Source organism: Vanacampus margaritifer, chromosome 7 (assembly GCF_051991255.1).
Source record: "Vanacampus margaritifer isolate UIUO_Vmar chromosome 7, RoL_Vmar_1.0, whole genome shotgun sequence".
Taxonomy (NCBI): Eukaryota; Metazoa; Chordata; class Actinopteri; order Syngnathiformes; family Syngnathidae; genus Vanacampus; species Vanacampus margaritifer.
In genome coordinates this window covers 20,967,215-20,982,797 of record NC_135438.1, presented here as the reverse complement: position 1 = coordinate 20,982,797, position 15,583 = coordinate 20,967,215, and the positions used below count along the sequence as shown (strand labels likewise).

The 15,583-nt window shown below is 41.9% G+C and overlaps 1 protein-coding gene across 2 annotated transcripts; it reads left to right on the top strand.

Moving 5' to 3' along the window:
- The first annotated feature begins 1,623 nt into the window (after nucleotides 1-1,623).
- On the top strand, nucleotides 1,624-11,464 carry LOC144055808 (uncharacterized). Of its 2 annotated transcripts, none has more exons than XM_077572127.1 (7): nucleotides 1,624-1,775; nucleotides 1,853-2,012; nucleotides 2,153-2,251; nucleotides 2,355-3,149; nucleotides 3,546-3,688; nucleotides 4,743-4,852; nucleotides 9,965-11,464. In XM_077572127.1, exons 2-7 carry the CDS (start codon nucleotides 1,913-1,915, stop codon nucleotides 10,101-10,103), a joined length of 1,386 nt encoding a protein of 461 aa, XP_077428253.1. In that variant the 5' UTR covers nucleotides 1,624-1,775; nucleotides 1,853-1,912; the 3' UTR covers nucleotides 10,104-11,464. The 2 variants fall into 2 exon arrangements, with proteins under 2 accessions (XP_077428253.1, XP_077428254.1); XM_077572128.1 differs by lacking the exon at nucleotides 9,965-11,464 and adding an exon at nucleotides 5,151-5,498.
- The last annotated feature ends 4,119 nt before the right edge of the window (nucleotides 11,465-15,583 follow it).

Genomic DNA, 15,583 nt, shown 5'->3' with positions numbered 1-15,583 from the left:
TTTGGTTGGATACCTGGGGTGGTGTAGTGTCCTGTAGAACTGGTCCTGGGATAACAAACTTTGCGTTTTTAATGATTTTTATTTTAAACCCTAAACCAGGTGTTGACTAGCTTTTATTTTTTGGTGGCCAACGCAGCGGCATGTCGGCATGTTACCGTAATGCACAGTATTAACAATGGTTGGGGCGGCTGGCTTGACTTCGTCTTTTGGAGTGGAGGCTGGCAGTGGGATCCGCCTTAGGGTTGATGGGTTTGGTGGCTTCAGACCCTGTACGAGCCGTTGACTCGAGGTGGCCAGTTTAATGAATGAGGCTGAGCTTTCCATTCAACTGAATGAGCGCTGGGTGTGGGAGTAAGTAAATTAACTTTACTATATGTTTCAGAATCAGTGTATTTAATAGACACATAATATGTTGCCATATAGACATACTGTTGTTAGTTTATGTTAAGAGGATTCAAAAAGAAAAAAAATCTGGAAAATTTTTCACTGGGAAGAAAATTGGCTAGTGTAAATTGTGTTTGGCTAGTAAAAAAGTTCATTTAGAGCCCTGCTTACAAGTACACGTAACATTTACCCGGTGGAGTATACTTCCAATTAGTACAAGAAAAGTAAACAAGAAGTATACTTTCCTAAGTTTGAGTATACTTCAAGTTCAGGTATGCTTAAATATACTTCTTTTTGGTAAGGGTAGACCAGTTTTATTTATGTGCTCACTTGTCTAATGACTGCCATGATAATAAAAGTCCAATACTCCAGATTTTCCTTTGTCACTTTGGCCTGGACTCTCGACTCATCAGACCTCAGAACTTTGTGTTCTGCAACAACATTTACTATAACCTCCTATGGATTGTTCTGGTGCAGATCTCCAAACAATTAGGTGATTATAAAGTTCATACACCTTTATGGACCAGCCAAAAGCATCTACTGGCCACAAGAGATGACTGCTGTTGGATTCTTGCTTCAGATGCTCACTGTGTGATATTGATTTGACCAGGGTTTATATGAACCGGCCTGTAGTGGACAAGTGGTAAATGACAGTACACAATGCAGTTTCCAAGAAACATGGACATTTGTGAATTTATTTTGTGAATTTTGGTTAGTGACACTGTGACAGACATTTCTCTGTCATAAGTTTATCAGCTTGGAGTTGGACACTGTAGAGAAATCTATGGACACACTGATTGAATACTTGGACATTTCTGAAGAAATGTTTACCAACGATGTCAACATATACATCAATTTGAGTGAAAATGAAAAAGTAAACCCATCTAGCTTTTCTGTTTTTTGTTTAATTGATGTTCCGTGTCCTTAAGAGTGAATTTTCAAGGTAAAAATATAGGCCAAATACAGATTTTTATTCAGTCTTTTGATTGTGAATATCAGAATATGCATGTTGAAATTGAAAACTATCATGACTAAGATACATGGAAAAAAAAAAGTTTTGTAACCACCTGACTGACTTTTTTGTTGTTGAAAGTATGACGTTATAAAAACTGCACGTTCAGCATTTCTGTGTTCCGTAGAATCTCGCCTTCCGGATATTGTTTCATATTATGAAATAGTTTGTGTGGTTGCATCGACAACTTCTGCATGAGGCTGTTTTATTTCTCACGGTCACAAACGCAGGATAGATCAGTGGTTGAAGTGTGACTATGATTCAAATCAATAATACTGCTAACGAACTATTGAACTAACTGCTCTAATTTTACTTATTATGTGTACGTACTCAAAAACAACTTTTGAGTACGGTATTTATATCATCACCGCAAGGAGTGGTAAGTCTTATTTTATATCTCACATTCAGTTTAAATGACCAAAAATCAAATGCTAATGCTTATTTTTATTCATACAGCAAAAACCTGCATGTGGGTCATCTAATTACTTCAACAACAAAGAGACAACAGTTGCAAAAATGACTGTTAAGGACCAAACTTCTACAGAGACAACAATGGACATCGATGATGGTGGCTACAAACGTCTTTTGACGGATGGCAGCAAGTTTCAATATTCAGGTAACAAAATTTCAGTTTATTGCCACACTTTATAAATAAAATGATCAGAAAATGTTACCTATTGTGTACATGTTTTTTTTCCCACGTGAATAATAATATACATATATATTTTCTAATTAAAATATTTGTGTTTTATTCAGTTTATGCATTGAGAAACAGCCCTTTTAGGGCTGCCACACTTGTCCTTGGGCTGATGTGTGTTATCCTGGTGGCTGTGATCATTGGTCAATCTGTCCACTGTGAGTCCACCTGATCGTTAATCTACCTTGCCAAACACATCAAAAGTTTGCCAGCGGTGTAAAACTACTTCACTTTAATGCATGCTTCTTTTTCCTGTGGCAGATTCAATGGTGGGTAAAGACAATCAGAAAAAGTTAGAAGCTGCTGGAGGGGAGAAAGACAACCTCAAGTCCCAACTGAAGACTGTGCAGAGTGAGAAGAGGAATCTCGAAGGTTCCTACGAGCATCTACAACAAAGTTACAACTACATATCTAAATCCACAACTCAAATCAAAACCAACAACAACTTACTCAAAGCGGAAGCACAGCAACTAAAAGAGAGTCAAAGCAAGTTGCAAGCCAGTAACGCTGCTCTAAACAAAGAACTTGAGCAGCTGAAGACCAGTAAGGAGCAGTTGCAGACTAATAATGATGCCTTGTCGACTGCTAAAGACTTACTGCAAACAAAGTATGAATCACTGGGCAAGAGCAAGAATGCCTTACAGGCCAACTACGATTCTGTCATGACAGAGAGGGACATTTTGCAGAACAAATTCAACAACGTAACAAGGTCACGAGAGAAGCTGCAAATGAGTTACAACAGCCTGATCAAGGATATCGAGCACCTCGAGGAGCGATACAACTCCTCCTCCAGCGAGAGAGACAACATTGCAAGCAGTCACCAAAACCTAACATCGGAAAAGGAAAATCTACAGGCCGTTTACACCACACTCGCCAAAGCTACTGACGAATTGATGACCTCCTACAATTCCACAGTTGAAGAGAAAAAGGATCTTGAAAGCCGTTTGAAAAATGTGACTGCACAGAGAGACCTGCAGAGGGTGCAGATCAGCAACATGAGTGCTGAGGTAGACCAGCTGCTGGCTACCGTCACAAGACTCAACGCAACGGTAAAAGGTAACCAGAAAAATGCTTTTAATATTTAGCAGGTTTTATGTACAAAAAGAAAACATTTGACATGATCTACCCATTTTCAGACATGTTGAAATGGACATATGTGTAGGATATGTATTAAAATGAGAGTGATTATATCGTATATGTAAAAAGTATGAAAATATAGATATTGTGTAAAAACACTGGGGAAAAAATATTTTTGCTCAAAATATGTTGTATTTACACAGCATACCCTTGCAAATATGTATGTTTGAATGAAAAGAAAATGGTGGTTTGTCCAACCACATGCACATGTCTGCTCTAAAAAAAGTGTTCAAGAAAGATGACAATTAATTCCTTTATTAGGTAATTATGACAATATTTCGAGTACTTGTTCTCATATTTTTTTCCCCATTACAGACAAGGTCTGTCCAAGTGGCTGGATGAAGTTTGAGAACAGCTGCTACTTTGCTTCTTCAACCAGCAAGACATGGTACATGAGCAGAAACTACTGTCAAGATGAAGGAGCAGACTTGGTCATCATAAACAGCAAAGCAGAAATGGTGGGTTGATACTATACTGTATACAATATTTTTTTCTTAAAGGCAAAGTTAATCTCATGCTTACAACTGTGTTTTCCTGTCACCTTCACTCATCAACATTGCCTACAAACAACTCAGTTTGAAAAAAGTAAAATGGATTCAAAGGGCTGCAGTTGAAAATAAAAACAAATCGCCCAAAACCTCGGTTGTACAAACACGTGTTGATATATTTATTTTTTGTAATTATTTCAACATTTATTTTTACATTTATTTTAACTTTTTGAATCTCGTTTATTTTTGCATTTATTATTACTTTTATTTATTTAGTGATATATATATATATATATATATTAATTATTATTTTTTTTTTTTAAATTTGTTTTAATTACATTTTTGAATTCTATTTTTTGTAATTGTTTTTATTTTTACTTGTATTCATTTATTTATTTATTTATTTAGTCAATTATTTATTTTTAATTTGGGCAGTTTTGGTCCTCCAATAGCGTCAGACCCTCCTGTCCACTCTTGCATGAAAAAACGCATACGACGTATGCACATGTCATGTATAGGCGGTGACTAGGAGTTCTGTGACGTATTGATACGTCATGCGGATTAAAAGAGTTAAGTCTGTGAGCCTATCTGAGCGAGATGATCTGGACGTAGTTGGAGGATAGGAGCGTTGGAATTCCACAAATCCTCCAAGTACTTCTGGGTCATCTCGCTCAGATAGAATCACGACACAGTCACACATTTGTAGATTCACGTCATGCATTTGTGACTTCAGTTACAGATACAAATTCTTTTTACACATTTGTGGAACGAAATACGAATTTGTAAATAGTTTTGCCAAAGTAATGGCCCCATAAGATTCCACCAACTTACATTACCATGTGTCAGATTTTATTTGGATTCCTCCATTTCACATTCAATTAGCAGGTCTTTTGTTGTTAAGTACAACTGTATATGGTGTAGAAGTATAAACATCTAACATTTGACATTTGAATTAAGTAATGGGTCTTTTATTGTACAGTTGATGTATAAACAAATAACATGACCATTATTTTTCATTTTCTAGGTATTTGTTAATGGCTTGTATTCAAAATACAAAGAAGTCTGGCTTGGACTGACCGATGAGGGAGTGGAAGGAAACTGGAAGTGGGTGGATGGGACCGCACTGACCCTAAAGTAAGGAAAAAATATGTTCTCATTGTGCTTTATTTACCACATTTTTCAAGGGTTGCTACTGGTGGTGTCAGTAGTGTATAACCCAATGTTAGCAATGGGCCAAATTGTGCCGAGGCTCTGAAGTGTGTGTCGAGCATCCAGGATGGAATTTCTGTAGCGTGTATAGAAGCCATTCAATACAGCCATTTGGCGGCTCCATCCAAATATCGATACTAAGCCAGTCTCAACATCGGATCTATATTAGTGTTATGAAATTGATGCAGTAGTTTCAGTTTTGCTTTTGTATGCACTGCTGCAGTTTTGTCAAACAGGGGATAGCCAGGCTGCTGGACTCGCCACATCAGTCTCAGTACATAGAAGGCACACTCACTGGGAAATAGGAGAGCAAACAAGCAACCCGCCGGCCCGGGTCCACCCACCCACCAGCACACACCCAACGCATCCACAGAGTTACAAAGCAGCTCGCTGGACTTCTGGGGAAAATGCAGTTTTATTTTTTGTCTTAGATTCCCTGAACAGTAATTCTACTTGAAAAATATATATGTTGTTTTACTTTTTTTTTATGTTATGGAGTAAAGATTATGTCTGTAAATGTTATGGAGTAAAAACCTTGTCTTTAAAAAAAGAGAAAAAATACAAAAAAGAAGTGCAATGAAAGAATAATTTTGATTTAATTTTAGTACAGTACCTGAAACAATATTTGTTTAACGCTGATCACTCCGTACGATTCATTCATTCATTCATTCATTATCTGTATTGCTTATCACACACGGATCGCAGAACACTTTGTTTATTGAAAAAGGGGGGTCGGCGTTGGGGGTGCCAGAATCCTGGGCGTACCTAATCAATTGGCCAGAATCCTGGGGGTACCTAATGAATTGGCAAAGATGGTTGCCGCCCTGGGTGGCCGGAGTGGTGAGAATCCTGTGCGTACCTAATCATATGTCCAAGGTACTAGTAGTAGTAATAATATTTGCAATAGTAGTAGTGGTACATAAGCCAAGCCTTGAGTACACATAGAAAAAAAATGGGGTGAGTTGAGCTCAACAGTGAGAGAGATGACAGGCAGTCCTGATTGGCTGAGGCAGTTGCTATGCAGAAGTGAGAGACCAGGGAGTATAGCTAAAAAAAAAAGAAGCACTATTTAAATAGCAGTATTATATATTAATATATATATATATATATATATATATATATATATATCAATATTTAAATTACATTTAAAAACAAAAAAATAATATTGTGCTTTTATTTTTGAAAATGTATTTAAAAAAAATAAAATTGGAAATTAGCTAAACAGTTTAAAATTCTAACGATTAGAATCGGTCAAGAAATGTGGAAGTTAACCATATTCAACATAAACTTAAAGTTCCTTACTGTCGCTTTAAGAACCATGCACATTCACGCACACACATTTGTTTTTAACTCGTTTGACACATCACACACATACATTTAACTGAAATGTATGAGAAAACGCACATCTCGAACAAAAGGCTTTCACGACTTAACGGTTCAAGATGCAGATTCCAGAACTGACTCAGAACGGCAACGGTTTGGGGAACGAGCATGTTCAAATTTTTTCTATCGGATGAAAAATGACCGAATTAGAGCAGGTTGAAAACTTGTGATTTTAAAAAATTGAGGAGAAAATAACATGGGATTGAATGGCTGAAAAAGTGTAACTTCTCACACCTTTGCCTAACAAAAGTGGGTTTGTCTGAAAGAAGACCCCTGTGACTCTAAAATGTCTGAATTTGATGTTTAGTGAGCAAATATTGTGGCCACGGTGACGAGATGAAGTGAGATTTTTCGAAAAGAATGTTTTTTCTCTCCTCACTCTGCCGTTGATTGCTCCACTCTGGCAGACGCAATACACACCAATGTTAAAAGCCTTTTTTTCTCCATTTCGCTCACTCTTTCAACCCGCACAGGAGGGAGAGCTCACATTCCTTTAAAAAAAAAAAAAAAAAAAAAAAAAAAAAAAAAGCACTCGACACTGAGTAAAGATGGGAAAAATTGCAACAAAATGAGCTAAAAATCATATTGGTCAGTTAACGTATGCGCGCGTAGCGTGGTTTGGAAAAAGGTTGTTGATTTGTGGACTTTTTTTCCCCTTCTCCATTCATTCCAATGGGACTTTTTTCAGGAACTTTTGGGAAATGCGTTGCCATGGTAACTCGGAATTCCAAGAAAAGTAATGTCGCATCTTTTGATACCTCATTTATGCCGGTGCGTTCAACGGTACGGGCCACATTTTTGCGTAAAAATCCGTGGAATAAAATATAATTGTCAGGATGGGGGAGCTTGGGGACCCAAATGCGGGAAGACAGGGCGAGGAGGCAGAGGTTCAATCAAAAAAAGGGATTTTAATTATTTCAAACAAAAGGTGATCTTCCCAATTAGAAGATGAACCAAAACTAGAACCAACACATGGGGGAACAACAAGGCAGAAACGAGCAGCATGACATGTGGAAAAGATAAGGCAAAAACGGGCAGCATGACACGAGGAAAGACAATGAACCCACCCAGACAGAGGGGAGACAGCTGACTAAATACACAAACACTAATGACACAACAAGACACACCTGGGGCAAGACACAAGTGGCTGAGGGCACTAATTGGATCACACGAGGAAGGGCAGGATCACACTTAACAAGACAAGGAAGACACACAAGGAAAAAACATCCTAACATGACAGAAACCCTCCGTCGAGGGATGGCTCCCAGACGTCCCTATAACAAAAAGGTTCAAAAACAGGGCGGGCGGAGGGGGGCATGGAGGCGGGAACCTGGCACATCCATCAGGGCCAGTTCGGGGGGCGCCCGGCAGCGCCGGTCCGGAGGGCGCCCCGGACGCCACACTGGAAAAGAATGGCAGTGGGACGTACACCTCCTGTCCACCCTCATGGGCTTGACGCCGCCATGGAAGAGGCGAAGAGACTTTGCACGAGAGCGGCCGAGGCCAGGAGGCCAGGGGCGGCAGCGGCAGCGGCGAGGATGCCCGGGGACTTGAGGCTGCTGTGGAGGCGGCAGACCTGGCACGGGGACCAGGGGCTGCCGTGGAGGCGGCAGACCTGGCACGGGGACCAGGGGCTGCCGTGGAGGCGGCAGACCTGGCACGGGGACCAGGGGCTGCCGTGGAGGCGGCAGACCTGGCACGGGGACCAGGGGCTGCCGTGGAGGCGGCAGACCTGGCACGGGGACCAGGGGCTGCCGTGGAGGCGGCAGACCTGGCACGGGGACCAGGGGCTGCCGTGGAGGCGGCAGACCTGGCACGGGGACCAGGGGCTGCCGTGGAGGCGGCAGACCTGGCACGGGGACCAGGGGCTGCCGTGGAGGCGGCAGACCTGGCACGGGGACCCGGGGCTGCCGAGGAGGCGGCAGACGAGGCACGGGGACCCGGGGCTGCCGAGGAGGCGGCAGACGAGGCACGGGGACCCGGGGCTGCCGAGGAGGCGGCAGACGAGGCACGGGGACCCGGGGCTGCCGAGGAGGCGGCAGACGAGGCACGGGGACCCGGGGCTGCCGACGAGGCACGGGGACCCGGGGCTGCCGACGAGGCACGGGGACCCGGGGCTGCCGAGGAGGCGGCAGACGAGGCACGGGGACCCGGGGCTGCCGAGGAGGCGGCAGACGAGGCACGGGGACCCGGGGCTGCCGTGGAGGCGGCAGACGAGGCACGGGGACCCGGGGCTGCCGTGGAGGCGGCAGACGAGGCACGGGGACCCGGGGCTGCCGTGGAGGCGGCAGACGAGGCACGGGGACCCGGGGCTGCCGTGGAGGCGGCAGACGAGGCACGGGGACCCGGGGCTGCTGCGGCAGACGCGGCTCGGGGACCCGAGGCTGCTGCGGCAGACGCGGTTCGGGGAGTTGGGGCTTGCGATTCCGAGCGCCACCAGCTGAAGCCGAACGACGCCTGACTCCCTCAATCAAGGACGATAGTAGGTCCATTTGGGTGGCCATGGCGCGCTGGAACTCCTCATGGCGTGACAGGCGTGCCTCCTGATTCCACAACGTGGCCTTCAGCGCTCCCGCTGGGTCTTTCTCTGGTGGGTTCATTCTGTCAGGATGGGGGAGCTTGGGGACCCAAATGCGGGAAGACAGGGCGAGGAGGCAGAGGTTCAATGATAAAAAAAAAAAAGGGATTTTAATTACTTCAAACAAAAGGTGATCTTCCAAATTAGAAGATAAACCAAAACTAGAAGCAAAACATGAACCAAAACATGTGGGAACAACAAGGCAGAAATGAGCAGCATGACATGGGGAAAAGATAAGGCAAAAACGGGCAGCATGACACGAGGAAAGACAATGAACCCAGACAGCAGACTAAATACACAGACGCTAATGACACAACAAGACACACCTGGGGCAAGACACAAGTGGCTGAGGGCACTGATTGGATCACACGAGGAAGGGCAGGATCACACTTAACAAGACAAGGAAGACACACAAGGAAAACAGATCCAAACATGACAATAATAAACCCGATCTTCTTGGATAGTAATATGTGCTATGTGCTTGCTTTGCTCCACTACTGCTTTGCTGCTCCGCAGCAGTTCCATAATAATCTATCACAAAAACACTTAAAAGTGATTCAAATTTATAGAGATTCAATAATTTGACGATATCTTAATTATTGTAAACAGATAGCAGCTATCCTGATAAAAATACCAGATAAAAATGCACCAAACGCCTCTCGCTGTTCAAATTCAACAAGGAAATGGTAATTAAATGCAGCATCCATTTGTCTGTTAGGTTTGTTTGTTTGTTTCCCCCCGCCATCGGCGCTTATTGGTTTCATCCTGCCTAAACAACGCCTGATTAGTCCGAACTAAAAAAGGTCGGCTGCAAACGTATCAGCGGGAGCGGTACAATATGTATTCTCCGGAGTTTGTGAACTCACAAATTCCGCAATAATTTATCTTGCTGGCAAGGTTAGTTGGCGAATCCAGGTCCAGAAAGTAGAAACCCAGTAAAAACAGTTTTACCCACAGGTGCTTCTGCTCAACAAGTGGAGACGAGCTTGTTTACCTGCCGAGAAAAACACCTTTCACTGCCCAAGGTTAGTCCTTAATGTGTACTTTAATTTATTCAGTTTCTCTTGACATTGCAGTTTCTGGGCTGACGACCAACCAAACAGTTACAATGGCAATCAGGATTGTGGGGAGTTTTGGCAACGTTCTTCAGGAAACGCCGAATGGAATGATGAAAAATGCAGTGCAAAGAAATCTTGGGTGTGTGAGATGCATTAGGGTCATATTCGCCCTTGCGCTTCAGTCAGAAAAGGCACACAGCTGCACACTTTTTGGACTGTGCAGATCTTCCCATCAACTTCAGCGTGTCATGAAATGTACACACTCTAGGTGGAGCGACCCCAAAATAAGGGTGATTATACTGCATCTTGCCTGGCCTTCTTTTTCCCATTGACCACAATTTCAGCACTCTGTGAAGGTGAAACGTCACATTGCACAAATATGGCCCCAATTGCAATGACTGAAATTTGGTTATCCTCCACAGCTTTATTCACAGCGTGTTGCTAAATGTTATCAAAGTAAAATTAACCCTATAAAGCCAAACGTATCATATTAAATAAAATACATTTTGAGCCCACTTTTTCATGAATATATTTTTTGCCATTAAAACCCAGACATATATGATCTGACACATGTATTGCACGGATAATCCATTAGAGGGCAGTATGGCCCAGCTGATGGCTTTTCAGCGACCTTGCAAGATCGCCATCAATTGAGAAAGGAAAGAAACTTATACTTATTAACTCATTCATTCCCAGCCATTTTCACTGAAGCAACCACCTTCGCTCCCGGCTGTTTTATTGGATTTTGACTGATTTTGTAAGGCTCACAGAATATTGTTTTCTATTGCTATAAAAACATGGAACCTACTGAAAGAAAGTTTAGTCTCTTCTTTCATCAGGAACAAAAAAAGATTTCTATCTGTTTCCGTTTTGCAGCAATTAACATTATAATATAGCTAAATTTAATCATTGTTCACAAATCTGTTTAAAACAGATCCCTATTTTGCTCTGCTCCCACCTGCTGGCCGTTTGTGTAATAACTACCATTGCTTCAAGCATTCTCTTCAGTTCAGAGGCTGCATCAAAGCCTTGTGTATGCTCTAGCACACGGGTCAAGATCCGGTTCTCGAGGGCCCAAGTCCTGCATGATTTCAGGGTTTCTCTACCTCTAACTCAATGATCAGGATAGTTATCAGGTTCCTGCAGAGCTTGCTGATTATAATGCATGTGTTGAACGTGGGAAACCTCGAAAACATGCAGACCTTCGAGGACCGGACTTTGACACCACTGCAGTCTAGCATTAAAAAATATATTTATAAATATGTCTTTGGGACCATGGTAATATTTAAAATAGAACATATTTATACGTTTTTGGGAACAAATAGGTTAATTGTGGGAACTCTTCTTTCTAATTTGGGGAAATACTAATATGTTTGAAATGTCTGTTTATTACTATATTTTTGACAGTTATAAATGTGCAAATTTAAAGCATTGTAACCAGATGTATCAAATATGACACAAATCAAGTCATAGAAAAATTATAATTGTTTGTTCAAAAGGACCAATAAATACTCTATTTACAAAAAATCGAATTTTCTCTCATTTATTTAATGGTTGTGAACGTTGTGTTTTTGATGATTACTGCAGCACCATATGGACAAAAGCGGCAATGTTTGCCTGTCGAAAGACCACATTTCTCACGAGGAACAGCGCATAGCATCGTCTTTAAGCCCACGGCAGTGAGTGAAAGGCCGGCGTACTGCCGAAATAAGATGCTTGCCAAAGGGCACTGAACCCCAATAGGACTGCGCATGTGCATACTGAGTTACCGTCAGCTCTTCTAAGCAGGCTGGTGCTTCGAGTTTGGCTATGTTACTAACCTAGTGTGTTTTATCTTTATTTATCCATTATTTGATAAGTATAACACATAAATTAAAATCCATTTGAATGTGAATATAGGACTTCAGTTCATTTCATTCATGTAGTATGTCTTGACGGCCTTGACAATCCAGTGTTGCCAGCTTGGCGACTTTCTCGCTAAATCTGGCGACTTTCCGAAGCCTCTTGGTGACTTTTTGTTGTTGTTGTCAAAAGCGACTAGCGACAAATCTAGCGACTGTTTTTGTGCTGTTATTTATAGTAGAGTGTTTTTTGCTCACTTTTTGCCTCTCCCATGACGTTATTTTTCTCTCTTACAGCGTCTATTATTATTACAAGCAAATTGCCAACTATGCAAATTAGGCAATGATGTCATTTACTGACTTCTAGCGACTTGTAGGACAGCCAATCGCTACTTTTCTCACTGGGGAGTTGGCAACACTGTGACAATTTGTGTGCTAAGTGCCAATAAATGCGGGACTGACCACCTCAGGCCACGACAGTCATTCAACTAGCTGTAAGTCGATGCTTCATCATAGAGTTATGGAAATATGTTTTGAAGGTTGAAAAGTTGCAAAGTATTGATCTATGTCATAGGTGTCAAACTCAAGGCCTAGCCCTAGGGGCCAGATCCAGCCCACCACATCCTTTTATGCGACCCGTGAAAGCAAATCATGTGTGTCCACTTCCATGACCCCTTCTGAAATCTATAACAAGCCTTAAATTGTAATAACGTTGAGAATCATTTTTATGACCCTTTTTTAAACTAGTAGTAATTCATCAATTTGTTGTGTATACTGTATGTATACAAGGAGACGATTAAACATTTATTTGGTTTCTCAGTCATTGCAGTCTCTGAGGAAAGCCGCAAACTGTGTCAAAAATAATAACACCATTTGTTTTCAAAACACTGGCGAATAATAATAATTATATTTTAGAAGCAAAAGTCAAGTTCTGTTATGACATCTGTTTTAAAGATGGCCAGCATTCTACAGTTTTGGTTCTGAATGTGTAGATGGAATTTGGTCGCTGTTCAGTGCAAGGGTGGATATAGTCAAGTGGGATACATGGCCAAGGCCTCACCAAAATCTTGAAAATCCTGAACTATTTGCCTAATCACCTAGAATGCTATTACCCTGCAATTTTTCAAAATAACTGAAAGTAAATTCAAATAATTTGAAAGCGCCCCCTTGCATCCTTCCATATTTCTGTATGCAGCCCTTAAATGAAAAAGTTTGGACACCCTTGCTTTAACCCCAGTGGGGAAATCACCATACATTTAAAGAGAGTCGTGGAGCAATGTAACAGCGGGTAATTTGGCACAGGTGGTAGAAATGTCATCTTGAAACCAGAAGGTTGCAGTTTTGCTCCTGATGGCGTAAACTTAAGCGAAACGCAGCCAGGCGCTACTGATCATTATGTCCATGGAATCAGCATATGCTCTTTCATATGCTCTCTTTGATTCTCAATCTGTGAAAAGGATGTTGAGGTTGCACAACACACTGACAGGTTACACAATAAGATCCAATTTTGAAACATCAGACAGGGAATCAGTGTGGAGTTACAGATTGGTAATGTAGAAAATCTATGAGGCAATTCAAACCTGCAACCCTTTTGGATCAAAAGTTATGAGCATAATACAATATGCATCATCAGGTAATAAGCGTAATCTGTGAGGTTGTGTAGGTTTCTGTAATTGTTAGTGATTCCATATGTCAGTGTGTGGCAGGCAGCCATGTCGCTGCAAACAATAGATGATGGTCCGTCAGTCCGACACTGACAAACGCCTGTCAAATGATGGGAAGCTTAAAAAACACGGGTTTTCGTCCTTCACCGGAATCATCACTAACTCTTTTACTGCCAAAGACGTTAAATGACGTTCTGCAAAAACCTACGGAGGAGCGCCAAAGACGTTAAAAGACGTCCTCCCATTTTTTTTAATTTTTTTTTTGAAACGGGTGCTGGGAAGGCTTGCGGAGCTCTCCTGAAAGTTTTAAGCAGGTTTTTTGAGCCTAATGACTATTTTTGGCCCCTAGAGGGCAGCGATGACTCTCTTTTGACAAGATCGGGTGGGCGTCAGTAGAGGCGGAGCTAGAGCGTTGAGCAGGAGATCAGAATGGAAAACAAAGGAAAAATGGCGGCCGGTCGCGAGGAGCTAACGCCAGAGCCGTTTTTTTCAAAGACCAAAAGCATCGCTAAAAAAGCACATTGTTGATGACGATGATCATCATCGATGATGAAGATGAGGGTGGTGACTCCGTGGTTGGAAAGCATTGACGCGGCAGTAGAAGACGTTAGATGGAGCTAGATGGAGGAGGGAACGGGCAATGGCGAGCGTTTGCAAGCAGCTCTACACTTACAAGACGAAAGGCATCGACCAACGCTAAAATAGTACATTGATGACGACGGTGATCACCCTCGATGATGATGAAGGTGAATCCGAGCTTGACGGCGAAATTGGAACCGCTGACACGGCGGCTATGACGGTGTCGTAACGCGGAACGCAACCGAGCACGCACAGGCGGACGTTCGATCGGACGACGGAGAGTGCCCCGAGTCCAATGCATATTCATCGGAGGAAGTGTGTACAGTCTGCTACTTGCTTTTTATTCCCCGGAAAAAAAGGCCGTCAAGAAAGTGTAACGTTTGCACGCAAAACGGACCAATGTGAAAGTGAAAGTAAACTGTTGTGCGCGTCCTGGCGTCTCCTTGCACGCAGGAGAGCGTTACAAAAGGAAAAACTGTATTTGAAACATCCACATAATTGTAAGTAGTACCACAGTTGCACACATTTGTAAATAGTTTGCGAAATTGTTTTGTCAAATTGTTACACTGTTGAATGGAAATAAACGTATTTTGCAATCAAAAAACACTTTTTCATTGTTGGTGAAAGCGTTTTACAGAAGTAAAGCACTATTTAGGTGTTTGTGGCATCATTCATGGACAAAAAGAAGTGTACAATTCACTAGAGTGCATGAAATAACATCGTTTCACAAAAAGCTCTTTTTCTCCGTTTTTTGTTTCAAAAGAGAGAATTTCGGTGAAAGTAACCATTTTCTATTGTTGATTACTGAAGAACGGAATAAGGTAGAAACAAACTTTTTTTTCAAATCTTTCATTTGGTAGTATGTGTGTTTCCATAGTCCAAACACAACATTTTCTGTGGACCTTGAAAGATCACTCAAAATGCTTAAATCGGCTGGCACTGGCGACAACCCGTTTTTGAAAACGTCTGGCAGTCAAAGAGCTAACCGAGTCAGTCTGGACGGGCCGATCAGTCTGTCAATGGCAGACGAAAAATAAACTAGTTCACAGTTTCTTTTTTTTTTAAATTTTTATCTTATACACAGTAAATTTTGTTGAGTAAATTTGACTCTATTTAGAGTGGAACCAAATACACTCAGTTTTAGAGTAATATTTACACTTGGAAGAGAGTAAAGAATTTGGAAAAAAATAAATAAAAGTCACTCAATTGTTGAGAAATGACCTTATGACCTTCAGCTTGGGAGACACATTACCACATGAGCTATGCCCCTCCTCCTGTTTTCTTACGAAGAGTCCAGCTGACACGAGCGATATACTAACAGGGCAGCTCTGCGTGGCTCAGCGAGTAGATCGGCTGTCTCCCAAGTTGAAGGTTGTGAGTTTGTTCCGCAACCCTTGAGTGGCTTTTATTTATTTATTTTTCAATTGTTTATTTTACTCTCTTCTGAGTGTAAATAATACTCTAAAACTGAGTCTATTTGGTCCACTCTAAATAGAGTCATATTTACTCTACAGAACATACTGTGTAGTCAAAATGTAAGCTGGGAAAACTAT